This window comes from Oryctolagus cuniculus, chromosome 17 (genome assembly GCF_964237555.1).
Source record: "Oryctolagus cuniculus chromosome 17, mOryCun1.1, whole genome shotgun sequence".
Lineage (NCBI taxonomy): Eukaryota > Metazoa > Chordata > Mammalia > Lagomorpha > Leporidae > Oryctolagus > Oryctolagus cuniculus.
The window spans coordinates 46,106,486-46,132,415 of record NC_091448.1 but is presented as its reverse complement, the minus strand read 5'-3'; the positions used below and the strand labels follow the sequence as shown (position 1 = coordinate 46,132,415).

Sequence of the window (25,930 nt, the reverse complement as noted above, 5' to 3'; positions counted from 1 at the left end):
CCACTGCAGCTGCGACACCAGGGACACCACCTCCTTGGAGCATTTTCCTTCCTAGAGGGGCCTGGCCCAATGGAGCCAGCCCTTCATGGCCAGAGAACCCAGGACAGGCAGCAGTGCCCAGCCCAGCCTGCTGCTTCCAATTCACCAGAGAGTGAAGGCCACATTCCCAGAGATGCAGGGACATCTGCTCTCGCGGGGGCGGAGTCTAGGGGCAGCACCTGGCCGAAGGGTGCTGACCCCGGCACCTGTGAAGGCCCAGGTCAGCCTGGGAAGGCAGGGACTGCGGAAACCGAAGCAAGCCCCACCTGGCTCCAGCTGAAGGCAGTAAGTGCAGCCTCGAGATTCCTCGCTTCTGATTGTTCAAGGGACGCTGGAAACCTGGGGAGAAATCTCCTGATCTGAAACTGATGGCAGGGAGTGGGCCGGCTTAGCAGTTAAAATGCCCGTGTTCCCATGGAACTAACTGCCTGGGTTTGAGAGCTGACTCCGGCTCCTGACTCCTGCTAATGCAGACCCAAGCGGGCAGTGGTGGTGATGGCTCCAGTATTTAGATTCCTGCCATCCACACAGGAGAGCTGGATTGGGTTCCCAGCTCCTGGCTTCAGCCTTGGCTGTTGTGGGCATCTGGAGAATGAACCAGCAGATGAGAGAACTAATTCTCTTTCTGATTCTCAAATAAAAAATAAACAAAAACAATCAAATGGTGGCAGATAGTTCACACTTGTAAAGAACACGGTGCAGTCTAAACAAACCGCAGCCATGCCTTGACTCCAGCGCATGGAGCCACAGCTGCCTTTCTTCTGGAGCTCATGTTTCTCTGGGCGAAGCTTAGGTACACGTGTGTATCTGTGTGTGTGCTGGGCCTTCCCTGAGTGTCCCCTCTGTCCACTTCCTCACTGGACCCTGCGTCTAGCTTCACACACAACCAACCCACCACTTACCCATGCAACCTGTAAGACAGGTGGCACCGGCCACGTGATGCAGCATCCGAGGCTGCCTATCTGTGGCTCACACGTCTAAGACCACCTCTCAGGTGACAACCGAATGATGGCCGGGTAAAGAGGAGCTGTCGAGGTCGATCCTCAAGGAGGGCCAGCATGGAGCCGTCCCCTCCCGGCCTCACCTGGCACCTGGGCTGAGGACAGGGCCCTCTGTGGATCCTCCGAGCTGGGCAGAAGGCCAGGGAGAAGAGAGGAGGAAAAGAACGGACATCACTTCTTACTCCAACCCTCACCCTCAAACTCTGTGAAGTCCTCAGGTGGGGCTCCTGCCATTCCACTTGCAGCGGCAGAACCTGCCCTCGCAGGGGCAAGTCTCCCTCCTGTCTCTAAAACTGGAGCTCAGACCAGAGACTGTGGGACAGGCTCTCTGGGGCCCCAAGGCTGTCAGGCCCGGCTCTGGGAACTGTCCCACCAGGAGTCGGCAGAGGCACGGTCCCCTCCACCTCCAGCCCCTGGGTTTCCCCTGTGCCTGCTCTGGTTGGGTTATAAATAGTGAGGGCACATCTGAAGGGCCCTTTCAGCCACAATTCCTCATTTGGTTTGGGCGGGCGAGGGTGTTCCCAGGGCTTGGGAACAGCAGGGCCTGGCATTCCCCAGGGCATACGTGAGCCAGCTCAGGGCCCTGTGCCATGGGTTTTTCTGACTCCCACCCTGCAGGCTCCAAGTGCATGGCAATGGACTGCCCACGTGCTACAGACAAGCAGGAGGCATGGGAGAAGCTGAAACCCCAAGGCTCCTGTGTTCCCCTGCCCAAGAGGGTGTGAGGTGCCCTTGGTAATCTACAGCACCCCCATCTCTATTCTGCATGCTCAGACCTGGCATGGGGGGCTCCATATCCACTTCTCCCCACAAGCCCTGAACCTCACAGAAGCTGCTCCCTGAATGTGTGAGGCAGCCCCAGCCCAGCCCTGCCCTGCTGGCTGGAAATTCCAGTGAGTAACTCAATGCCCCCTGCACTGGACACAGGCCTCCACTCAGCCACCCTCGGGCCTCCCCCTGCAGGGGAAGTGACTCACAAGTCCCTGCAGTGCCAGCCCTGGACCTGAGCTTCCTCTCCATGTCCTCCTACACGCTCCACCTTCATCAGCCAGGCTCCTGCTCCTTGGCTCCAAAGACCCCAGAACTGCTTTCTTCCAAAGCCAGAGGCCTCCCTCTCCTGCACCTTGGCGTCTGCACCCTGGACGTTCTCAAAGCCGTCAGTTCCCAGGACCGTGCAGGGGTGACCTCTGACCATGCCTCGGTTCAGGAGCTGCCAACTCCTGCTCTCTGCTGCCTTGGAGCATTCTTCCCTCCTCACGTGCAGGCCCTTGGCAGCGCTGGGCCCAGGGTCTGACTCCTGCCCTGTGGGAGCCCCGTCAACAGCCCCTCGACCACACACAATCCAAAGCCAAGCCTCCTCCTGCCGCACACCAGCTTCCCCTTCTGGCGTCTCCACTTCTGCTGGAGGAGCCGCCACCTTGTAGGCCCCTTCCCTCAGGCCCCACAGCCCTGTCAGCAGGTCCCTTTGGTTCTTCTTTCTTTCCCAAAGCCACCACCCTGGCCCAGCTTTGGCTCTGACACCTACACACCCAGTCACATTCCACCATGACACCCAATCTTGCTTGTTCATTCATACCTGGGGGCACAACACAGGGACCCACAAGATGGGGCCCCTGCCATCAGCAAACTCTGTATCTACCAGCAAGCAGGGCAGGGTTCTCCTCTGTCAGTCTGGGAATGTGCAGCAAAGGCACTGGCCCTGCCTGAGAGGAGCTTCCTAGGACAGGGGCCACTGAGCAGACCTGGAAATGGGGAGACATCTCCAAGCAAATGCAGGGAGCTCCGCTGGGGGGCAGAAGAGGAGTCAGGATGTGAACCTACAGCTGGGACCCGCACCGTGGAAGGCAAGGGACGTGACCCCCGCAGGCGGTGGGGCACCCACTGAGTCCACATCTCAAATCTCAAAGCCTCCAATTGCTCACCCCGCCTCCCTCCCCCCATTCTCCAACTGCTCCCCTGACCTACTCAATCAGCAAGTATCTAATAGCTCCTACTGTACACCAAGCACTGTGCCAGCATTCAGAATGCAGCTGCCAACAGGGGGCGCTACGTCAGCCTTCGAGGAACTCATGGGAGGCAGACTGGCCATTGTTTTTTGTGTTTTTTTGACAGGCAGAGTGGACAGTGAGAGAGAGAGAGAGACAGAGAGAAAGGTCTTCCTTCGCTGTTGGTTCACCCTCCAATGGCCACCACGGCCGGCGCGCTGCGGCCGGCGCACCGCGCTGATCCGATGGCAGGAGCCAGGTACTTATCCTGGTCTCCCATGGGGTGCAGGGCCCAAGGACTTGGGCCATCCTCCACTGCACTTCCCTGGCCACAGCAGAGAGCTGGCCTGGAAGAGGGGCAACCGGGACAGAATCCGGCGCCCCGACCAGGACTAGAACCCGGTGTGCCGGCGCCACAAGGCAGAGGATTAGCCTAGTGAGCCACGGCGCCGGCCCAGACTGGCCATTGTGAGTGACTCCCAAGAGGTTCCAAGGGAGGGGTGGCACCAGGAGTGCGGAAGGGGCATGGTCGGTCTTAGAACAATTCCTCTGGGAGGGGTAACGTGGAAACAGCTATTGTGACGCTACTTGTCCACACCCTCTGACTCAGCATTCCCACTCCAGGGAATTTCTCTGAAAAACATTTCTCCAAGGACGCAAAGACCCACGTACAAAGATGTTCACTGCAGTGATGTTTATTCCAGGGACAGACTGGACACAGCCCAAATGGTTAAAAACGATTTGGTGCATCCATGGGATGAAATACTGCTCATAGTCGGAAGAGGAATGAGGAACAGCTTTGAGTACTGGCGTGCAAGCTCAGACTCATCAACATAGGCTCAGGTATGCATTGATGGGGAGTAGCCTTTATCTGAAATACTTGAGGCCAGAAGGGCTTCAGATATTTTTGTGGCTTTTGTCATATGTGCATATACATAATGAGATCTCTTGGGGATGGGACCCAAGTCTGAACATGAAATTCATTCATGGGGGCTGGCACTGTGGCGTAGTGGGTAAAGCCACCACCTGCAGTGCCAGCATCCCATGTGCGCACTGGTTCGAGTTCTAGCTGCTGCACTTCTGATCTGCTCTCTGCTATGGCCTGGGAGAGCAGTAGAAGATGGACCAAGTCCTTGGACCCCTGCACCTGTGTGGGAGACCTGGAAGAAGCTCCTGGCTCCTGGCTTCAGATCAGCCCAGCTCTGGCCATCTGGGGAGTGAACCAGTGGATGGAAGACCTCTCTCTCTCTCTGCCTCTCTGTAACTCTGCCTTTCACATAAATAAATATTTTTTAAAAAAAGAAATTCATGTTTCATATACATTTCATACCCATGGCTGATAGTCATTTCCTATGAGATCTTTAGTACACCTGACCCACGTGGCCAGTGTGGAATTTTCTACTTGTGATGTCATGTGGGAACTCAGAAAGTTTCAAATTTGAGGGCGGTTCAGATTTTCAGATTAGGGCTGCTCAACCTGGGTGTGTGCCTGTCATATGGGAAAAGTACAGAGGAACAACCAGCCGGCTCACGGCAGGGCTTCTCTCTGCAGGGTGCAGTTTAGGGAGCCCGCCACTCTGCAGTGTGTATTTCTGTAGTCAGAATTCTCAGTGATGCAATCAGGAATAAGGAAGAAGTTCAGAAGTGTGGCAAGTGCTGTGATTGGGAAAGTGGGGTGAGCTCTGAGGGCGCAAACTGTCTGACGTGGCAAAGCAGGGGTGACATTAAATGAACAGGGCTAGGGGCTGGCTCTGTGGCATAACTGGTAAAGCCACCACTTGCAGCGCTGGAATCCCATATGGGTGCCAGTTTGAGTCCTGGCTGCTCCACTTCTGATCCAGCTCTCTGCTATGGCCTGGGAGAACAATAGAAGATGGCCCAAGTCTTTGGGCTCTAGCACCCATGTGGGAGATGTGGAAGAAGCTCCTGGCTCCTGGCTTCAGATCAGTGCAGCTCCGACAGTTGCGGCCAATTGAGGAGTGAACCAGTGGATGCAAGACCTCTCTCTCTGCCTCTCCTTCTCTCTGTGTAACTCTTTCAACTAAATAAATAAATCTTGGAAAAAACAAACAAACAAACAAACAAACAGGGTTAGCCCTGCCAGCAGGGGCAGGGGACGAGCAGAGGTGTGAGAGGTGCAGTGAAACATGGAGGGTGGCGAGCACCCCGTATTCGCTCCACTCATACTGACAGTGCACCTCCTGTATGCCGGGCACAGTGCTAGCCGGAGACTGCCAGGAGCCAAGTTTCTGTTCCACACTAACATGGCGTTCACAGGGTTGGTCATGAGGCCACAGAGGCAGGCTGCACCCTGATGGTCACGCGACACAGGCAAGGGGAAGGCACGGACAGGCCTGGGGCAGGGAGTGACACGAGGGATCGTCCACGGTGCCCTCCCACCAACATCATTTACTCTTTGTAAAACACTCTTCCCTCTGTGCCCAGCAGGAAACCACTGAGTCATCCGAGACAAGGGCCCAGGCTGATGACTCCACAGATGGCCCCACAGGCAATAACCTCCGACAGGGCCTGGCACAGGCTCACCGCCACACCGCTGCCCCTTCCTGCTCCTCTCTGCCCATCTCTGGTTCCCCCAACTTCGTTGGCAGCAGCTCAAGGCCCTCCTCCAGATCTGAGGCCCCTGACTCAAAGGGGCCAGTGCCAGGGCAGGCAGGGCGGCTACAGCGGCACAGGGAAGCAGATTTATGCTCCGGATAACCTGGCTCCTCCTCCTGCCCTCCCTTTCCCTGTCATAGTAGGAGTCACTCAAAAAATCATTTACAGAGTTCAGTTACCTAAAGCAAATGTTGGGAACGAGTCAGTAAACGACACTGTTTATACAGTGACAAATACGTCACCACTCCCCTGGACTGAGTCCGAATCCCAGTGCCCCTCATTAGGGTGCGACCCTGGGCACGTCATGTCAATGGCCCATGCCCCAGCTTCCTCACCTGTATAATGGGGGTGCTTTTAGGACCAATCTGAGGGCTGCTGTGAGGACTGTCACACAGAGGGCAGCACCAGGCACGCACCAAGCTCCCAGCCGGCACCAGCTACTTCCTTCTCCTCTGGCAGGTGCGTGTGGACGGGGGTGGGCATAGCAAGGGAAGCCCTTGCTGACCAGGCATGCCTCCTACCTTCCCCCAAACACCCCAGTGGCCCCCAACACACACCAGACCACGCTCCCTTCTCAAAGCAGCAGTGGCTCCCCTGCTCTGGATCTCTCGGAGCCCCTGACCCAAGGTGTTCTTGCCAGCTGTGTCCCCCCCGGCAAATGCCCCCATACTGTGAGGCTGCCTGCTCCACAGTCCTGTCCTTGACTCTCTGACCTGAGGCCACGTGACCCCTACCAGGGACACTGTCCAGCTCTCAGGCTGCTGCCATGGCCTCAAAACAGGGATTTTGTAGGGGAGGTAGGGGGAGAGGGACCCCTTGCTGTGCTAAGTCTCCACAGCACCCAGAACAACACCGTGTAAAAAGTGGGTTCTCCCCAGTGAGCTCCTGGGGTCACCTCCACTCACTAAGAGGGAAGAGCCCTGGACTTGGTGCTCAAATCACCCCATTTTACAGGCGAGGAAACTGAGGCATGGAGAGTTTAAATGACTTGCCCAGCAAGAGGCACAGCTAGGATTTGAACCCAGAGGAGTGTGTTGTGTATTTGTCACTATATAAACAGTGTCACTTACTGGCTCATACCCAACATTTGCTTTATGTAACTGAACTCTGTAAATGATTTTATGAGTGACTTCTACTGTGACAGGGAAAGGGAGGGCAGGGGGAGGAGCCAGACGACCAGGAAGGTACATCTGGTTCTCAGTGAGCAGAAATGACCCCAGGGGGCCTACAGGGTAGGGAAAGAGGTGTCCCAAGCAGGTGAAGACCCCTGCCGAGCCTGACTGTACGAGGAGGAGCTCAGGCTAAAAGGAACCCAAAAGGCACACAGTCCCAGTCTCCTCTCCGCCTTCCGTCTGCAGCCCCTGCTTGACTCCTTCCAAGGACGGGATGCTCATTACCCGTCCCACTGCTGCCAGGGCCGACCGTCGAAACTTTCAGCACTGACTCCAGTCTGAGTGCGCGGTGGCTCAACACCAGCCTGCCCTTCAGAGCGGCACCACTGCTCTGCTTCACCTCCTTGGGGAGACCCATCACATCCCACAAACACCCCCTGCCCAGCAGGGTGGACGCAGGGCCTCGAGGGGCCACCCTTGCAGCTGGGGAAGCGGAGCACGGAGGGCAGGTGGTGGCAAAGTGGAGTCAGCTCAAAACCAGTCATCCATGTGCTGTTCCATTTCCGGAACTGCCCACAGTGGTGCCTTCCAAAGGGGCATCAGGTGCTGCTGGGAGCTGAGCTGCCCCTGCTGAGACCAGGGCAGGGCGGGGAAGCCCCCAGGCCAGCCAGGGCCAGCGACCCATAAGGGAACTGGGGCTCACACTTAAGGGAGCCTCAAATTCAGCCACCCCCTTAGCAGCAAAACTAGCCGCCCTCACAATGATGTCTGCCCCTGGGGCCTGGCTGGGCCAGGCATCTGTCCCTGGCAACTGAGGCTCAACAGGTGGCCCAAAGCCAGCCAGCCAGAAAGAGGTAAACTGAGGCTGTGAGAGAGGAGGCGGGGGTGGGGGGCAGTGGTCACGAGGAGCCCATGGGTTCAGGAACTGCTCTGCACGTTAGTTTCCACATCTGTGAAACGGGGCACTCACAGCGCCCGCCACACAAGGTGCTGGTGAGGAGCAGAGCAGTTGGGCCAGCAGCACAGTGCCGTGGAAGCGTCTCGGGTCTGCCCTTCGTGCCCCACGGGCTGGGGGGCAGTGCTCCGTGCTCCGTGTGGCCCTCCAGGTGTGGGTAGAAGGTCAAGCGCATTCTCCACGTGAAAGAAAAAAAACTGGCTGCACTGGCACCTGCTGATGGAGAAACCAGGTGATAATAGAGGAGGGGCCGGTGAGGTGGGGGAAGCCGGGACACTGCCTGGCCTCTGTGTCAGGGGCTCACCTCTGTGCGGCCTCTGTAAGGATACGTTAGTGGCTTTCTTTCATTCATTCATTCATTCATTCATCTGAAAGAGCTACAGAGAAGGAGAGGCAGAGACAGAGACAGAAAGAGAGGTCTTCCATCCACTGGTTTACTCCCCAAATGGCTGCAACGGCTGGGGCTGGGCCAGATCAAAGCCAGGAGCCAGGAGCTTCATCTCTCTCCCACGTGGGTGCAAGGTCCCAAGCACTTGGGCAATCCTCCACTGCTTTCCCAGGCACGTTACCAGGGAGCTGGATCAGAAGTGGAGCAGCCAGGACTGCTGGCACTGAAGGTGGCAGCTTTACCAGCTACACCACAGCACCAGCCCCTGGTAGTGGCTTTCATAGCACTTGTTCTGGGCATGACTTAACACCTGGTGGTGCGATTATTCACATCAGTCGTCCCGTTTCCTCCCTGACTCTCCAAAGATTGATTCCAAGGCCTCCGGGCAGAGAATGGCCCGGCTGGGCCACCCCCAGGTCCCCAGTCTCTAGGACCCGGCCAAGATCAGCACACCTTTCTCCAATGAAGAAAGCTGCTTGGTGAGCAGCTTCACTGGCAGATATGAAATCCATCAATGAGCTACGATCCCAGCAGGGAGAGGGAGATCCCAGACAGGAAGTGGGAGCAACAGGTGAGGCAGGCCAGCCAGGGCAGTCAACCAGGGAAGCACCACCCAGGGGTGAGTGAGGTCCCGGCCAGGTGTGTGAAAGAGTGGCTGGGCCAGAGAGGAATCGGAGAGCCTTCCATGAAGGGGCCTGAGGGTCACCATCAAGGCTCCTCCCCAGCTTGGACAAGCCAAGGAGCCACCCTGGCCTTAGTTTCTCCATCTGTAAAATGGGGAGCTCAGGGGCCAGTGCTGTGGTGTGGTGGGCTAAACCTCTGCCTGCAGCACTGGCATCCCATATGGGTGCTGGTTCGTGTCCCAGCTGCTCCCCTTCCGACCCAGCTCTCTGCTTATGGCCTGAGAAAGCAGTGGAGGATGGCCCAAGTGCTGGCTCCTGGCTTTGAATTGGTCCAGCTCTGGCCACTGTGGTCATCTGGGAAGTAAACCAGTGGATGGAAGACCTTTCTCTTGGTGTCTCCCTCTCTCTGTCTGTAACTGCCTCTCAAATAAATAAATAAATAAATGTGGTGGTTTTTTTTTTTTTTTTTTTTTTTTTTTTTTGACAGGCAGAGTGGACAGTGAGAGAGAAAGAGAAAGGTCTTCCTTTTGCCGTTGGTTCACCCTCCAATGGCTGCCAGGGCTGGCGCGCTGCGGCCGGCGCACCACGCTGATCCGAAGGCAGGAGCCAGGTGCTTCTCCTGGTCTCCCATGGGGTGCAGGGCCCAAGCACTTGGGCCATCCTCCACTGCACTCCCTGGCCACAGCAGAGAGCTGGCCTGGAAGAGGGGCAACCGGGACAGAATCCAGCGCCCCGACCAGGACTAGAACCCAGTGTGCCGGCACTGCAGGCAGAGGATTAGCCTATCGAGCCGCGGCGCCGGCCAAAATAAATGTTTTAAAAAAAGAAAAGTGGGCAGCTCCACAGAGGTCGGAGGTGTGCGGTGGTAGTGAAGCCCCCAGGCTCCTAGCACAGCACCTGGTGGGTCACAGCATCCAGTCAGCATCCTACTCTTGACGGTAGGGGCCAAAGACCCATAAAGGGGGGCATGGGGTGCAGGGTTGCTGAGATGCACAGAGTATGCTCAGTATGTCACGACACCTGGTTCCACGCTGGAATTCCCATGTTCCCGACTCCAGCTTCCGGCCCGGCCAGTGCAGACTCTGGGAGGCCGCAGTGATAGCTCAAGTACTAGGGCCCCTGCTGCCCAAGTGGGAGGCCTGCACGGAGCTCCTGGCTCCTGCCTTCAACCCTGGTCCAGCCCTGGTCACCGTGGGAATTTGGAGAATAAACTACGGGCTAGGAGCACTTTTGCTCTTTCTCTTTCTCTTTCTCTTTCATTCAAATGAATTCTAAAAAGATAAATAAAGCAGCAATGTGGTCTTGGGCAAATCATTTCACCTTTTGTGCCTAACCCTAACCTCACAGGGCTGTGTGGGCCTGGTCTGGGACAGCACGTGTGAAAGGCTCGGCACAAGTCTCTCCCAGTAGCCGTGGCTGGAAGAGAGGGAGGAAGGGGAAGGGGCAACGATGATCTCTGCTCACCTCCACCCCCATCCTTGTCCTTTCCTGCCAGCTGGAGTCTGAGCCCGGAGCCTGCACTGGGTCCCGAATGCTCTCCCTGAGTCTGATTGCCAGAAGCGTCGTGACGGCTGAGTGACGTCAGGGGAAGAAACGCTTCCCTTACAGGTGGGGGCAAACTGGAGCTCAGAGAGGCCACACAGCATGGAGGAGGCAGGGCTGGGCCCAAGCCCACATCTCCTGTCTGCCTTGGAGTCCCTGTGCACCACCCCAGAGGGGAGATGAGCTTTTCTGTAAGGCCACCACCTTGTCTGGGGAACTCACGCCTCACCAGTCGGCTGCCCCCTCCTTTCCAAGTGAGCCTGGGCTCTCTGAGTCCCATTGAGTACCCGGGCTTCTGTGGCCCGGGCCTGCCAGGCTGCCTGCTCACTGCGGCCTGGGGAGAGTCTGTGAGGCAGGGCTGCAGGCTGCACCTGATACCTCGGCGGGCTGCACACCTGCAGAGCACTATGGCCACAGTAGCAGAGCAAGGCTGCAGGGAGCATGCCGGGGAGCGAGGAGCGCTGCGTCCTGTCCAGCTCAGGCACCTGGCTTCACGGGCAGCCCCGATCCAACCCAGGAACAGACGTGGACTGCAGGAGATTCAGCCACTGCTCGGCATCCAAGCTGAGTGTCCACAAGCTCCAGGGGCGAGAGGGAAGTCTGGTCGTGGACCCCAGTCAGCAAGTCAGAGCGCCACGGTGAGCTGCTCCCAACACCACAGGCCTCCCCTGAGCAACCATAGCCCCTCCTCCCAGCGACCCTCGTCCAACGTCTCCTAGCCAGACATAGGTGGACGCTAGGAAATTCTCATCGGTGCACAGTTCACACACTTGTCTGGGCTGCTGGCTCACATCACGGCCATGGGGCACTCAGCTGTCAGTCCAAACAGCACCGTGCCTGTAACGTGCTGAGAGTCACATGGGACCAGTACTCTGAGCATGGCAGACTGCGTGGGCCCCACTCAGCCAACTGAAGACCCAAGTGGAACAGAAATCCCAAGGCATCCAGGGGCCCTGATGCCCAACTGCATGAGCTGGGACCTGCTCTCTTTTCTGGCCTTGGACTCAGACCGAAACCCTGGCTCCTTTTGGGCCTCAAACTTGCTGGCTTTTGGGCTAGAATTGAATCCACTGGTTCTCGGCCTGGGACTGTGCGGTGGCTCTCCCAGGCCTTCCACAGGTCACCATGAAGTCTGGCCCATCTCAGTCTGCAGGGGACAACTTTGTCCAACTGTCTCATTACAGGGAGAGGGGACAGAGACACGTACACATTACAAGGGTTCTGCCACTCTGCAGAAACCTGACTAATGCCAAGACCAAACCTGGGCTCCCAAGCACAAGTTGGCTGCACATTTGGGTGTGGCAAAGATCAGCTGCCAGCTGTGCCAGAGGCCCGATAACTGAATATCTAGAACAATCGCCTGTTTTGGTCCAAAAGCTCCCCCCACACCCCACGCCTTTTTCCAAGGTCCCAACAGGAAGTCTGGCAGGGGAGGGGGCGTGTTTGTCCAAATGAGCACAGCCAAGTAGTAGACATTTTGGCCTTTAAGAAAAAAAATCCGCCAAGTATTCAGGAAAAGGTGTCCACTCCCTGCAGGCACCCAATGTAAACAACAATGCTTGAAGAGTCCACTAGGTGGGGCCAGTGATGCGGGAGACAGAGCTGCAAGGCCCCCCTAGGAGGGAAGGAAGGGCAGGCAAGGGGTGCAGCAGGAGGGCAGCTTCCGGGGAACCACAAGTTGGAGGAATGCCCCTACCCCTATGTCTCACGTGGCTTCTAGCCAGTGGTGGAACAACCAATCGGGGGCTGTCACCCCACAGCATCTGTGGATTCCCAAGTCCTCAAACCAAAGTGTTCCTTCTTGAATCACCAACCAAAATGGGCAGCCACAAAGTGGAGTCTCTGCCCCAATACCTCGGAGCAGCAGGCAGGGCACCCGCCCTCCCCCCACCCCACACCCCCGGGGCTGCTTCACCAGGGGCTCCACACATGCAGGGCCAGCACGCAAGACACTCAGGATGTGGGGAGGTGAGGAGGGAAGGAGATGGGAGCAGGGAGCAGCAGAGATCCTGGCCCTGCCCTGAGACTACAGAGCACCTTCCCTGGCCCCTGCAGGGCTCTGAGACCCAAAGGCAGAGACAAGGGCCGACAGACTTCTTCCTGCTGACCCCTGGAGGCCCCACTCTCCACTCCATCAGGAGCAAAGAGGCCGCCCCTGCGTGTCCAAGATGGCAGTCTCTGACCCACCACACCTCCCTGGGATGCCAGGGCCACGACACCCCAGAGGACTGGCTGTGGGGGTCCTGGGGCCCGTCCCCTCCACCTCCCACCTGCCCCCTGCCAGCCCTTCCCAAACTTGCATTGCCTGGCAGCCGTTGAACACTGCCTGGGCCTCTGTTGCCACGGCAACAGTGTGGCTTCCCCCAAGTGGGAAGCTGGTTGCCAAGGCCCTTGTTGCCAAAGGCTATAACAGCCACCCCGGTGCGAGGGCCTGCGCAGGGGGTTCTCGGGAATGGTAGCGTCCAGGAAGCCTCCGGCTGGGGCGGGGGTGCCAGCTCCCCCTACCACATGGCATCTCAGTGATGCTCCTCTGGGGGCATTCACGGGAAGAGAGGGGATCCCCCCCACCCCAGAACACACCTGGACAAGCCTGGGCCACATGGGACCAGCACTGTGCACCTTTCCCATCTGCCAGGCACACATCCCCAGAAGAGGGCTGACTCCTTCCTTCTCCCAACTCCAGGGAACAGCCCTCGCAATCTCTGTGGCCTGCTTGTGTGTCTCAGATGCGCACACACATGCCATGCTCTGTGTTCGGGCCCTGTCGCCAGGAGCAGGGTCAATGACCAGGACAGCACACCCGCCCCATGGCCCTACACACACGCATGGCCCTCTCTCAGCACAGGGAGACACCAGTGGGGTTTGCTCTCCAGCAGAGTCAAAGCAGGGGGCTGGAGGAGCCCTTGGTCCTTGGGGAGCAGGCATCTTGTCCGCAGGCCACCTCTGCAGCCACCGTCCAGCCAGGTCCCTCCCAGGTCTCTGTCCCATCCAGGGAAGGACAGAGAGTGCAAGAGCAGGCTAAGAGAGTATCCAGGAGGCATGGTGACCAGACGGCAGGTCTGGCAGGAGGTGGCAGGTGGACAGAGGGCCCTGGGCCTGGGAGGGACTGACAACCAGAATGAGGTGACAGCCCCGTCTTGCTCCCCCTCTACCACCCTAAGCACAGCCGCCCCCTCCACCCCTAGCCAGAAGGAAAGCAGGCTGTACCTACCCCAGGTGCCAGCCCCTCGGGTGGGGTGGGGGAGATGCTCTCGCCGCCGCCCTGGCTGCGGGCACTGAGCTGGGGCGACATGGTGGGCGACTCGTCGATGTATGGCATGGTCTCCGAGCCCTCCGGGGGTCCCTTCTGCTCCTCATGCCCCTCGGCGTCGTAGTCGTCCGCCCCGTAGCTGAAGTCTGAGACAAGGAACAAGAAGGGCCACTGAGAGTCCTCCACCAGGGCTGCCAGGGACTGGTAGCGCAGCGGGCGCCGACGGCGGCCCCCGGCTGCCATGCCCCCGGCTGCACCATTCACACCCGGCCCGGGGAAGGGGCTACGCTCGGAGGCTGCTGGGAGGTGGGGAGGGGCGGCAGTGCGGCTGCCGCCCGCGTAATAGCATGTCAGCCTCGTATTTGGAGCTGCCGCTTGCTTTGCCTCCTGCCTAATTCCAAGTCTAAAAATTCACGGTGGGAGCAGGGAGGCAGGACGCTTCCAACTGTCCTCTCTGAGTCACCATTTTGCTTTTTATAGGGGACAAGGAGTCGGGGGCGGGCCATGCGATGTCACTTCCTGAGCCCCTCCTCCTCGGGTACACTGAGCCCCATCCCTCCAGGGGGCCAGAGCAGGTTTCAGGGTTGGGGGAGGTGGCAAAAATGTGCCTGAGGGCGAGCCCTCGACTGCGAACAAGGCCCTGCATGCGGGCAGGCCAGGCGTGGGCGGGAGGCTGTGCCGGGGGCCTGGCAGGGGAACAGCACAGTCCTCGGGAGCTAGCGGTGTTTCAATAATCAGCGCAGGCTGCCTAATGCGGAGGAGGGTGCTCGGGCTGCATTAACTCCCTCGGCACTGTGGCACCAAGCTGGCCCCGGCACCCACGCAATGATGCCCCCTCCCGGGCCACCAGGCAGGGCCAAGGCTGGGACAGGGCAAGGTTTCAGGGCTCCACACAGCAAGGGTTACAGGAGTGGCCTCAGGCACCAGCTCTGGGGGTCTGCCTGCAGCAGCTCGAGGGACCCTCCCACTCTCCTCACCCACCCCCTATGCCTGCCTGCCCCTGCCAGCCCTGACCTCTGTGCTTCCCGGGGCTCAGGCTAGAATCTCCTTGGGCTGGGGCCACTGCAGGAGACATGGATGCCCTTTTGCTACGCATTGCTGGCTGGGGCCCAAGATTCTGCTCGGCATTTGGGGACCAATGGCAGCTGGCAGCACAGTGGGGCCACAGCACCAGTCTCTGGGGCTCTGGGGCAGGCCCGGGTCAGGATGGTCTCCCATGCACTGGACGCTCCTGCAGCCACATCCATGCATTAACTACTCCCTGAGGATCCCCAGGCCAGGTTCCTTGGGGTCTTGCCCAGCTTGACAGGGGATGTCAGCTGGCCCTGTCCCAACATCTGCTTGGACGCCACTTCCTCCAGGTTGTCCTCTGTGATGGCCCAGCTCAGGACTCTTGTAGCACATGGTCTCTTGCTCCCCTCGTGGACCCTCCCTGTTTGTCCCTGAGCCCCTGGGGCAGGAAGTGGGTGTCTCAGGCACGGCTGTGTGTCTGGCACCCGCGAGCTGATACACGGCCGGCTTGGAGGAAACGTGTGTGGGGTGAATGAACCAACAGAGGAATGTGCTGTCCCTCTCAGGTCTGAGGTCTGAGCCAGGCCACAGCATGCCAAGTTCTCGGCAGGCGCCCTGGCTCCTCCTCCTCCTCTGTCACAACACACCCACCCACGGCAGCCAGCAGTCTGAGAATGGTGTCAACGGGTCACCAGGGCGCCGGGCCATGGCCACACTCAATCCAATCTGGGCATTTGGCAGCCAAGGGCTTCTCGCAGGCTTGATGCACCTGCTCCTCACTGCACCTGCTCCTGCTGGCTTCCTCTCCCGGTCCCTGAGCTGATGCCCCATTCAGCTGTCAGGGGACATGGACTATTTTTTTTTTCCTAAGAGAGACACACATGGAAAACCTCAGGACCCAGTGACACCCCAGCCTCGGAGAGGCGTGCACGCCATGCACCCAGGAAACTGGGGCCACTGCTGCTGCATCTGCGGCTGGCGTCTCCGGAGGCAGCAAGGTGGGGAGCGGCCACCCCCACCCGGCCTGGGAGGGGCCTGGCTGTCAGGTGAGCCTCAGTTTTGGAGAAGCACTGGAGGGAAGTGAGACCTCGTGGTCACCTGCTGGCTTTCCTGCAGGAGGTGAGCTGCGCTGGGCCCCTGGCCAAGAGCTAGGATTCAGCAGGCCACACCGACCCATGCCCAGGGGTCTCAGGCATGGAGATGGCTCCCCAGGGAAGGGGTGGATGGGAAACAGGGAAGGTGGGGTGGCACAGCCTGGCAGCCCCAGAAGGGCAGGAAGCCCTGGGCCAGTCTTCCCTGACAGCTCTTGCTGTCAGGGCGACAGGCCACGCCCCCGCCCCGGCCTGCTCCTTGAGAGGTGACCACATCTCTGTAAAGCGGTTCTTCCTCTCCTCAATTGCACACATCGCCAGGGGGTCTCCGAGACACTACCTGAGATCACAGGACCCGACCCTCAATCTGCAGAAATCCCCTCTGCAGAGAGGCTGAGCAGAGAGCGTAGTGCAGGGCAGGAGGTGACCACGGGGTGGGAGGTGGGGGGGAGCTGGCTGTTGGGGAGGGGCCACAGACCTCTGCAAGCACCCCCAGATCCTTCCCTCTTCACCCCTGCCCACCCTGAAACCCTGAGCGCCCAGGTGATGCCTACCATGGAAAGGACCCTGAGAGAGGTAGAAAAGCCAAGCCCTGATGGCGGGGGTAGGCAGGTGGGGGCAGCAGGGATGCCCAGCCAGGCATCTGTCTGCACAGTCCATGATGAGCAGTGCTGTGTGGACCACAGCTGGACCACCAGGCCTCACAAGAGTGGAGGCAGGGGGCCAGCGCTGTGGCATAGCTGGTAAAGCCACCATCCACAATGCCAGTATCCCTATGGGTGCTGGTTTGCATCCTGGCTGCTCCACTTCCCATTGAGCTCCCTGTTGATGCACCTGGGAAAGCAGTGGAAGATGGCTCAAGTCCTTGGGCCCCTGCACTCCCGTGGGAGCTATGTGCATCTGTGTGTCTGTCCCTGGGGGAACCCACGGCTGTGACCAGCCCCGCCTTCCTGGGGTCACCTTGGCAACTGGTATCCAAAGCTTTGATGGTTAAGGCAGCTTTCACCCCAGCATAATCCAACTCTGTGTCCTACGACGTTAATCAGAAACGCGTATCGAAGTCAAGGGACAAGGTATCCACCACAGGGCTGTTGTTACGGTGAAACACAGAAACAGTGCGAAGGAGTCCCAGCGGGGACGGGCTGAGTAACACATGTGCACTCCACAAGATGAGCTGCCGCGGAGCCCTTCGGAATTCCACGGGCGACCGCGGGCAAGGAGAGCGGCGCTGGGGAAGTACTGCAAGGAGCGTGTTTGAAAAAGCAGAAAGTTCCTAACGGGCAGAGAAGGTGGCTCGGGAGGCCACAACACCAAACAGCTTCGGAGCACTCGGGAATTTGGGAAACGTTAACCCAAGAACGGGGTCTCTGTGCTCTGAGGACGTGGCAGGCACTGCTTCTCACCTCCCAGGCTTCCACCTTCCCTTCTCACCTCACCCCGATCCTACGACAGGTGCCAGCGGACCCAGTCCCCAGCGGGCACTCACTGTATCTGCCTCTCTGGTAGCTAGGAGTCACCAGGTGACATCATTCTGGCCTTCAGTGAAGTGTGCTAGAGCCTCTTCTGAGGCCTCTAATGGGATAATTAAAAAGGACTTCTTGCCTTGACCTCCGATGTGATGACTGGAGCTACAGCAATCATACTGCTGCCAAGAGGAACAGCCCAAGAAAAAGCAGAGGTATTTTCCTGATGCTGTTCAGACACTGAGCCACACTAGACACAGCCCACCTCACTGCTTGCTAAATGGGAATGGTAAGCCCCCACACAGCCTGTTTGCTGCTACTTAAAATGAACTCCTGGGGCTGGGGCTGTGGCACAGCCACTTGTGATACTGGCATCCCATAGGGGAGCGCTGGTTCCAGCCCTGGCTGCTCCACTTCCAATCTAGTTCCCTGCAAATTAATGCGCCCAGGAAGGCAGCAGAAGATGGCCCAAGTCCTTGGGCCCCAGCTACCCACATGGGAGACCCGGCTAGAATTCTGGGCTCCTGCCTTGGCTTGGCCCAGCCCTGGTTGTTGCAGCCATTTGGGGCATGAACCAGAAGATGAGAGATCTCTCCCTGCCTCTCTCTGCCTTTCAAATACATTTTTTTAGAAAATGAGTTCCTAAGAGATGTCTTGTACAGGTGGTAGGGAAAGAGCCCAGTAAGTAATAAACCTGCCTGGATGCTATGACAAAAACCTCGCAGAATGAGGCAGAGCAGGCAGTGGGGGATGGACAACAGTGGGGGAGGGGTGGCTCAAAGGGCTGGGGTGGCACTGGGAGGGAGACTGTTTTTGCCACTGCGGCTGAGAGTAAGGACAGGGGTCACGTGGTTTAGCTTCCACTCCATGTCCCATCATTTCCTAGCCTCTCTGAGAGTCAAAGATTGCCTGGCACCAGGCGGTCACTTACACACAGTCACGGGTCACACAACAGAGTCAGAGGGGACGACGAGGGACTGAGCGCACAGGGCTGCTGTGAGAATTACACGGGGTCTCATGCGTTAAACACTCAGCACACAGGAAGCACCCAATACGTCTCAGGCGCTGCTGCTCACGTTAGCAATTGAACCCTGAGAGATGTGTGGGTGCTTGCCAGCGGGCTGGGGATGGGAGCAGTGTCCCAGGCAACGAGGGCTGGCACTGCCACAAGTGGGAAGCAGCAGGCCCCTGAAGGGACTATAAATAGCTGGGCATGGCTGCAACACTCGGGAAGCAGAGGAGCGAGGGGTGGTCACGGACTGGCTCCCCGAGGGCCGCCTGCACTCAGAGGGATCTACAGACCCAGCCCACTCCCCTCTGCGGGGCACCTGCCATGGCCATGCTGAACACGGCAAACTTCAGACCACTCCCCGATGCACACGTTCCTCTGTGGGGTACCGGGGCAGGCAGGTGCCCCACTCCCCAAGTCACCCAGATGAGGGGCCACATGTGAACACAGAGGGTATCTGTTTCCATCCTGTAACCAAGCCTGTGTTCCCGAGGGGGGGCGGATGACTGCATAGGGCCAGGCAACCTCGGATGTGCTCTCTGTGGGCTCTGCGCAGAGCTGGCTGGGGGAGAGAGGCCCAAGCCCACCCACCTCTAGCCCCTGTAGCTCCGCTAGGTGCAAAGAGGGAGAGGAGGCACCGTGTGGCAGGAGTCACACAGGTGTCAGGCTGTCGACCACCTTCCCCAAGGCTGCCCAGCACCGACGGCCGATGGACACAGCCAGGCGTGGACCAGAGGAGAGGCTGAGGGAAGGTGTGGGCCCTTCCCACCTGGGCCTGGGCGCTCAAAGCAGCTGTCACCACGGGACCCAGCTAGGCCCCAGGTGAGGAATGGTCCTGCCTTCCCAGGCAGATTGCAAGTGATGGGCTTACTTTTTGCCCAGGTGCTGACCATAGGAGGGGGCTGGAGCTGAGCAACCAAGGGAAGGCCAGGCCTGACTGTCGTCCCCCACCACAGTGGCAGCAAAAGTCTTTGGCAAGTGCCCACGCCCTGGGCAAGGCGGGACCCAAACTCTGCTCCTGCCCCCAGGACCTCCCAGGGTGGCTGGATGGAGTGCACTGTCACTTGTGACTCTGACAGGCACTGGGCTGTGCCCTGCTCCACTTCATCCTCAAAGCACAGACCGACAGGCGACTCTCCCACGAAGCCAGACAAGAAGACCACAAACCACAGGACTCCATTTAGGTGAAGTTCAAGGGCAGACAAAGGGATGGAGTGGAGGCAGTAAGTCTGGTGCAGCAATCAGGTCACCGTGGGACATCCCCGCCCACATCAGAGTGCCTGGGTTCAAGTCCCAGCTCCAGCCTCCTGCTAACACACAGCCTGGGAGGTAGCAGGGGCTGGCTCAGGTGGTTAGGTCCCTGCTGCTCACCTGGGAGATCTGGATTGAGTTCCTGGCTCCCAGCTTCAGCCCAACCCAAACTCTGCTGTCATGCTCATCTGAGGAGTGAACCAGCGGATGGGAGTTCTTTCCCTGTCTCTGTCTCTCTGCTTCTCACATAAGTTCTTAAAAATCAATAAAAATGTAAAACCTAAAGGATATCAAAGTTTATGGCTGGAGGGAGGCAGTGAGTTGACTGAGGGTGTGAGGGACCTTTTGGGAATGTTCCAAATCTTGATTTGGGTGTTGATTACAAAAGTAGATGTAGGGAAAAGTATTAAGAGTACACGTAAGGGGCCGACGCTGTGGTGCAGCAGGTTAAGCTGTGGCCTGTGATGCCAGCGACCCATAGCAGAACACTGCTCTGATTCCAACCCAGCTCCCTGCTAATGTGTCTGGGAAGGCAGCAGAAGATGGCCCAAGTGCTTGGGCTTCTGGAATCCATGTGGGAGATTAGAATGAGTTCCATCATCCTGGCTTTGGCCTGGTCTAGTCCAGGCCGTTGTGGTCATTTGGGGAGTGAACCAGTGGATGGAGGATCTCTGTATGTCTGACTCTCTCCCTGTCATTCTGCCTTTCAAATAAATAAATGAATAAATAATTGGCTTACTTAAAAAATTTTTTTACTTGAAAGGCAGAGTTACAGAGAAGAGAGACAGAGATCTTCCATCAGCTGGCTCACTTCCCAAATGGCCACAACAGCCAGGGCTGAACCAGACTGTAGCCAGGAGCTTCTTCCAGGTCTCTCACGTGGGTGCCGGAGCCCAGGCACCTGGATCATCCTCTGCTGTCCTCCCAGACACATTAGCGGAGAGCTGGGCTGGAAGTGGAGCAGCTGGGATATGAACTGGAACCCACATGGGATGCTGGCGTCGCAGGCAGAGGCTTAACCAGCTGCACCACAGCACTGGTCCTAAAGAGACAGATTTTGTGGGGCTGGCATTGTGGTGCATCAGGGTAAGCCACCTGCAACATCAGCATAAGTGCAGGTTCAAGTTCTGGCTGTTTCACTCTTGATCCAGCTCCTTGCTAATACACCTGGGAAAGCAGTGGAAGATGGCCCAAGTCCCTGGGCCCCTGCACCCATGTGGGAGACCTGAAAGAAGTTCCTGGCTCCAGCCCAGCCCAGCTCTAGCTGTAGCAGCCATCCAGAGAGTAAACCAGCACATGGAAGATCTCTCCTGTCTCTAACTCTGCCTTTGAAATAAATAAATCTTTTTGTAAAAACAAGTAGGCAGCCATGGAGCAGGGATGATTTGGAGTGGGGCAAATGGTCGCCATCTGAGCCATTGAGGTGGGAGCTGCGGGCATGGGGAGGAGAGCCAGGGTGTGGGTTCACAGGGTGCGGCCAAGGAAGTGGTCCCATGTGGAACAGACCGAGTCCAGGTATAGCCAGGCCCAGAGTGAGAAGAGGCAAAGTCGTGTCTGTGAGGAGGTGCACCAGACAGGCAGACACAGACACAGACAGGAAGCAACTGGAGGGAGCTGGGCTGCCAATGCCTGCGGTGCCGCCTGGGTCAGGCCCTGCCTTTGGGGACAGTGGAAGCAGGGAGGGTGCATCGCGCATGAGCACTGCCACACCACCACCTGCCACTGCCCCTGAAAAGGACCAGGTGTGCCAGACTGAGGGACAGAGACTGGGCTGACACCCAAATGCACCAGCACTCAGAAGCACCCTGGCCCCCAACCCTGGCTCTGGGTAATGACGAGCTCAGAACTCGGTAAAGGGTGGGGGATCCAGCACCATGCAGGACAGGTGTGTCCCTCATGGAGTCTTCTAGATCAAAGCACGCTAAGTCCTCAGTGCCACTGACATCTCACAGCGGCAGCAGCTGAGACAGGGGCCCAGCCCCTCCCAGAGCTGCTCATTTCACCTGCGTCCAGGACACTTCACTCTCAGCTGTCCCCCGCCAGCGTCCAATGCCGCGGCTTGGTCTCCAAGGTTGGCTCCCGCTCGTCTCCTCTTCCCGTTGGGCGAGCCCAGGACTTGGAGCTCAGACCCTGTCCTTGTCTTGCCCCACTTTCTCAGTGCCTCTCACGCAGTCTCATCTGACGCCCACTGGAACATCTACCCTGAGCCCGATTCCCCACCCCGACCTGCTCCACCGCAGCCTTCCCGGCTCAGCCTGCGGCACCTCCTCCTGCAGTGGTTCACAGCTGCCTGTGTGCCCTCTCTCTCTCTCATACCCACACCCAGTCTGTTCCCATGGGCTCTACCTGCAGACATGGCCAGCAACTTCTCACCGTGACTGCCTGGCCCAAGCGACATAAATTCTCCCTGAGTTAACAGGATACCTCCCTCATTGGTCTCTCTGCTCCTGCCCTTTGTCTGACAGTGACTTTATTTATTTGTTTTATTAAAGATGTATTTATCTGAAAGGCAGAGAGAGAAAGAGAGAAAGAGAAAGAGAGAGAGATCTTCCATTTGCTGGTTCACTCCCCAAATGGCCACAAATACCAGGTCTGAGCTAGGCCAAAGCCAGGAACCTGGAACTCCATCCTGGTCACCCATATGGGTGGCAGGGGCCATCTGCTGCTGCTTTCCAGGGATCTGGATAGGAAGCGGGATAGCAAGACTTCAACTGGTGCTCTGAGATGGGACACCAGCATCATGGGTGGTGGCTTAACCCACTGCGCCACAACGCCTGCTTCCCAACAGCAATTCTTAACACAGCAGCCAGCAGGGCCCTTGGAAAACACAAGATCTTGTCAGTCCCCTGCCCAAAACCCCACAGAAACTCCAGCTTGCAATCAGCCTTGGTGAAGGGCTGGGCAGAGAGGGAAGCCGCAGGAGCCCAGGTAGGAGGGGCTGCAGCCTGGGAGGACATGCGGAAGGCTGGTCACAGGAGCCTCAGGAGGAGGGCCTGGTGGGCAGGGTGTCAGGCAGCAGTGGGGGCAGGAGGCCGCAAGAGTTTGCAGCTGTGGACAGATGGGCACGGTCCTGCCCCCTCCCCACATCCCACTGCTCTGAATGGGCCCCTCAGTGTTTCCAGCTGCCCACCCCCTCCCACAGACACAAAGGCTCCCTGCTGCCGAGTCCAAGTGTAGACTGGGGCCTGAAGTCCCTGGGGGTGCAGCCTCATGGGGTATCTGGACTTCTGCTCCCACAGCTGCCAAGCCCCAGGGCCTGGACCGTCCAGTCCCCCAGGGCTAGCTTCCTCTCAGCTTGCTCTGCCTGTGTCTGACTCCCACGAGCCACTGGACTCCCAGCTCAGCTCTCCCCTGGGTGCTGGACTGAGCCGACCTTGCATGGACCTGGGCTGACCTGCTCTCCCACAGCCAGCCTCCCTGGCACGAGGTGTGCTGGTCTGCTTGTTTTCCTCAAATTCCTGTAGCTGGGACCAAGCTGAGTCTCCCACATCTACAGTGGGGCAGACGCCAGCTAGACTCAAGCCCAGTTTCCCAGCCCCCGTCCCCTCTGCTGTCTATCATCCTTGGCCTTGCCCTCAATCTGCTGGAACCAAGACCCCAGAGTGGCTCATCAGAGTCCAGTGTGTTTTCGTCGGCCTGGGACTGAGCTTCTGCAGAACACAGATAGCTGGGTCCGAACACTTTGAGGATTATTAACTGCAGATCTGGGGCCTCTCTCTCACAGTCTCTCTGAGCTGGGTTCTCATCTGGAAGATGAGGATAACAGTAGCCACGGCACAGCGTGATTGTAGGATGACGTTAAATGGCAGAATGTGGATTAAAGAGCCTGGGGTGGACCAGTCCTTGACAGGTCAGCTGACTCTGAGCTGGAGCCATGAGGACGTGGGGGAAGACACCTTCAGGGCCCAGGTGACCCAGGCTGACCCAGGAGACACCTGTCAGTCACAGCCTGATATGGTGTCCTGGGGACGGGCATCTTTCCCATGGGACAGGCTACCTGCTGGGGCAGGGAAACAGGACAGTACAATGGCCAGGGGCACAGGCTCTAGTCCAAGAATCACCATTCGCTGCCTATGTGACCCTGGGCAAGCTTCTTAACCACTCAGAGCCTCAGTTTTCCCATCTGTACAATGGAGATAACCAACACTGTCCACTCCCTAGGAGGCTTACGTGGGTCTGCACTGAGAACACATGTGCAATGCAAAGCACATGGCTCAGGACAAGCCTCAGTGAACCACGGCTGTGCTCCTCACCACCCTGCCCTCCTCCCTGGGTACCGGGCACCCTCGGGGGTCTCCGGGTCCTTAGAAAGCAGAGCCCTGGCTTTGGCTACAGCACGTCTTCCTCCAGGTGCCACAGCCTCTGCCGGAGTTTCCATTGTGGATTTCACACCAGTCCACGCCAGAATCCCCCGAGCAGTGTGGAAGCTGAGTCTGGCTCCCACCCCGCAGATTCAGAGTGGTGTGCGGTGGCCTGGGCGTCTGACCCGAGTTCTCAAAAGCTCCCAGGTGACTCCAGTGTGTAGGAAGATCCACAACCACCAGTTTGGTGATACCTGGGGGCGTGGCCCTTCAAGCCCATTGGCACAGAGAATCTGAAACAGCCGGATGATGTCATCAGCCAGGCAGAAGATCAATTCAGTAGGCACGGGGAAGGCCTCCTAGGATGGCTTGGACCAGTTCCTCAGGGGCTGTTGCTCTGATCAGATACTGTGGGCAGGCAGGGAGGGCAGTCCCTGTTTGGACCACAGACAGCTCCCACCTTCATCCTGGAGACGGGGCACTGAGCCCACACAGGGCACCTGGACACCAGGGCAGAGGCAATGGAACAGCCCAGTCCTGGAGGTGCAGCCAGTGGTAGAGTTCGTGGTGCTGGCTCCGCCCCCACTGCTGGGAACAAGCCCCCTGTGGGGGTGCAGCTCGGCCTCTTGGGTTGCCATGGAGATGTGATAGGATCATCCACCTCCAGGATCCCTCGGGGAGGGAGGCAGAGACCGTGACCACGCACCAGAGCAGGAGCAGAGGACCCCAATGCCTGAGACAAAGGAATCTCAGGTGTTGGACATCAGAGGCAGGGGCAGAGGCACAGGGCAAGGGATGGGGGCCCTGCCAGGGGCCCCTGGGCAGAAAAGGAAGAGTGGCTTCCCCATCTCCATCATCCGAGGGACAGACAGCAATGCTGAGCGCTCTCGCAGGTCTTCAGCCAGGATCCTACTACACCCTCACAACCTGGGTGGTTGTCAGGGTGCTCATGACTCCCGCATTGCACATGGGGGAAACTGAGGCTCAGAGAGGTCCTGGGTCTCATCTAAGGCCACAACATAAAGCCTGCTCTTGGGACCAAATCTGTGTGTGTGCGCTTTGACATAACCACCCAGCCAAGGCGGGGGGACCCAGCATCCCTAGTTACACTGTAGGAAAGGCGCTGCCATGCCCACTGGATGTACAGGAAAAATGGTGCAGAACAGCCTGAAGACCTTGCCTTGAGGAAGGAATGCCTGCTGCCCGTGTGAAGAAGCAACAGTCACTCAACAGCCCTCTAAGTTACTAATAACAGACACAGTGAGAACAGGTTCCCCAGCAGGATTTGGCACCCTGAACCCCATCACTGGGAGCTCATGTCCATCAAGAGGATTCAACGGGATCAGGTCAGCAGTCAGACAGACCTGGGCCCAGCTCTGCAGGACTTCCAGTAAGGTGCTCATTCTCTTGGGGCCATCTGCAAAATGGGCACATGTCACAGGGCTGCTCTGAAGACCCATAGAGACAGCAAATAAGAAGGCATTTAGGGGGCTGGCATTGCGGTGTAGTGGGTAAAGCTGCTGCCTGCAGTGCCAGCATCCCATATGCATGCCGGTTTGAGTCCCAACTGCTCCTCTTCGGATCTAGCTCTTTGCTAATGAGCTTGGGAAAGCAGTGGCAAGTTGGTCCAAGTCCTTGGGCTCCTGCACCCTTGTGGGAGACCTGGAAGAAGCTCCTGGCTCCTTCTGATTGACCCAGTTCTGGTCATTGTAGCCACTTGCAGGGCGAACCAGAGGATGGAAGACCTCTTTCTCTCTCTGTCTCTGCCTCTTTGTAACTCTGACTTTCAAATAAATAGATAAATCTTAAAAAAAGAAGGGGAGGGAGAAGGAGGGGTAAGGAGAGGGGAAGAGGAAGAAAGAAGATACAGAAAGCATTCAACCAATCAGATCCGCCCCTGCTGGCAATCCTCTATGAAAAAGTCAACTTTGCGCTCCTGAGATACTAGTTATACTCTGGTTTTCCCACTAGGTGGCAGCAGTCTGGAGGGCAAGGACAGTCCTGCTGGATTTAATGCAAATCCGAGGCACCCTGGCCCACATTCACACACAGCTGAGGCTCGAAACTGCTGATGCAATGCTCCACTGTCTTCCCATCATGACCAATTCAATTATTTAGGGCCTGGGGGGCAGGAGGTCATGCAGAAATCCTACAGGAGCTCTAACCCCTGTGAGAATTAACAGCTTTCACCCGCTCCCTGCTTCCACTCTGAACCTCTGAACTGATAACAAGTTGTGAGTGACTGTGATGGGGCTGATTTAAGGACCTCCTCTTGCCTGGTGGGAAGTGCCAC

At 58.0% G+C, this 25,930-nt stretch overlaps 1 protein-coding gene and 1 long non-coding RNA gene across 4 annotated transcripts in view; one reads left to right on the top strand and one right to left on the bottom strand.

The window, feature by feature from the left end:
• Window positions 1-25,930, bottom strand: part of ABR (ABR activator of RhoGEF and GTPase) — a 181,688-nt gene that overhangs the window by 80,723 nt on the left and 75,035 nt on the right. For all 3 annotated transcript variants that reach the window (XM_017348925.3, XM_002718897.5, XM_051825368.2), the window contains exon 2: window positions 13,473-13,657. In XM_017348925.3, coding sequence (XP_017204414.1) covers window positions 13,473-13,657 — 185 coding nt within the window. The remainder of the gene's footprint in view (window positions 1-13,472; window positions 13,658-25,930) is intronic.
• LOC138846181 (uncharacterized) lies at window positions 3,629-4,330 on the top strand. The gene is made up of 2 exons (XR_011383621.1): window positions 3,629-3,868; window positions 4,095-4,330. It is a non-coding gene; the product is annotated as an uncharacterized lncRNA (long non-coding RNA).